General features: G+C 68.9%; 1 protein-coding gene across 1 annotated transcript in view; it reads right to left on the reverse strand.

Annotated features, from left to right (window-relative positions):
* TARS2 (threonyl-tRNA synthetase 2, mitochondrial (putative)) overlaps window positions 1-1,210 on the reverse strand; it is a 4,645-nt gene that overhangs the window by 2,321 nt on the left and 1,114 nt on the right. The window contains exons 2-6 of the mRNA XM_017728868.1: window positions 1,190-1,206; window positions 780-903; window positions 561-682; window positions 375-492; window positions 65-126 (exon numbers count right to left, since the gene is read on the reverse strand). Of these exons, the coding sequence (XP_017584357.1) occupies window positions 65-126; window positions 375-492; window positions 561-682; window positions 780-903; window positions 1,190-1,206 (443 nt within the window). The remainder of the gene's footprint in view (window positions 1-64; window positions 127-374; window positions 493-560; window positions 683-779; window positions 904-1,189; window positions 1,207-1,210) is intronic.

Genomic DNA, 1,210 nt, shown 5'->3' on the forward strand with positions numbered 1-1,210 from the left:
TGGACGGAGGGATGGGGGGACAGTGTTGGTGACCCACGGCCCCCCCAGTGTCCCCCGTGCTCACCTGTAGACTGTGGCCGTGGGGGATGTCACCTCCTCGAGCTGCTCCAGCTGGAATCTGTTGTGCTAAGAGAGGACAACAAAGAGGTGGGTGACGGTGGGCTCGGTGGCCTTAAAGGGGTGACACCGAGGGGGAAGTGACACCACGCTGGGGGGAAGGACCAAGGCGGCGACAGCGGCACAGGTAACACCAAACGGGGGTGACACCGGTCCCGATGAGCATCACCCTGGTTGATCCAAACCAGTCCCCAGGCTGGCCTCCCATGCCCCATCCTGAGATGCGGAGGGGATGCTCTGGGGAGGGGGGGTCTCACCTGGAGGAGCTCGGCCAGCTGCTGGCGGGTGGCCTCGAGGCGCTCGAAGCGGTGTCGGGCACGGGCGAACGTGGCACAGGCCTCCTCCAGCGCCGGCAGCTCCACGCTCTGCACGGTCCTGGGGGCACGGGGGCACGCTGGGGACACGCCGGGGACCCCGCGGGCACCGCGTGTGCCCCGTCCTACCTGCTGCCCATGTGCACGTCGCAGAAGAAGCCGTCCTCGGTGGCCCGGGTGCTGCAAAGCGTCGCCCCGAAAAACTGCTCGGCCACCGCCCCCAGGACGCAGGCGCTGGAGCGCCAGAAAGCCTGAGGGGACATGGGGGACACAGAGGGGACACAGGGGACACAGCGGGCTGTGAGCGGAGCGGGGCGCAGGTCCGGCACCCCGGGCCCCCGGGCTCACCTCCCGCCCCTCGGGCGTGGAGAAGTCGAGCAGCTCCAAGTCGGTGTCACATTCCAGCGGCCGGTCCAGGTCCTGGACGGTCCCGTTCACCCGGGCCACCAGCGCCGCCTCCGCCAGGCCAGCCCTGCAGGGACATCAGGGACCCTTGGGGACACCAGAGACTCGGTGGAGATACTGTGGGGACCCCGTAAACCCTGCGGGGACCCTGTGGGGATCATGGGGACCATCCCCCACAGTGGGAACCATGGGGACACGCTGGAGACCCCGTGAACCTCGTGGGGACTCTGTGGGGACACTGAGGACACGGTGCGGACCCTACGGACCTCGTGGGGACACCTCAAAGGGCCTGGGAACCTTGACAGGACACTGCGGGGACCGTGGGGACACCCTGGGGACCCCCTGGGCTGTCCCCGAGCTCCGTGGCCACCTGG

This window comes from Corvus brachyrhynchos, unplaced genomic scaffold, assembly GCF_000691975.1.
Source record: "Corvus brachyrhynchos isolate BGI_N302 unplaced genomic scaffold, ASM69197v1 scaffold443, whole genome shotgun sequence".
NCBI lineage: Eukaryota > Metazoa > Chordata > Aves > Passeriformes > Corvidae > Corvus > Corvus brachyrhynchos.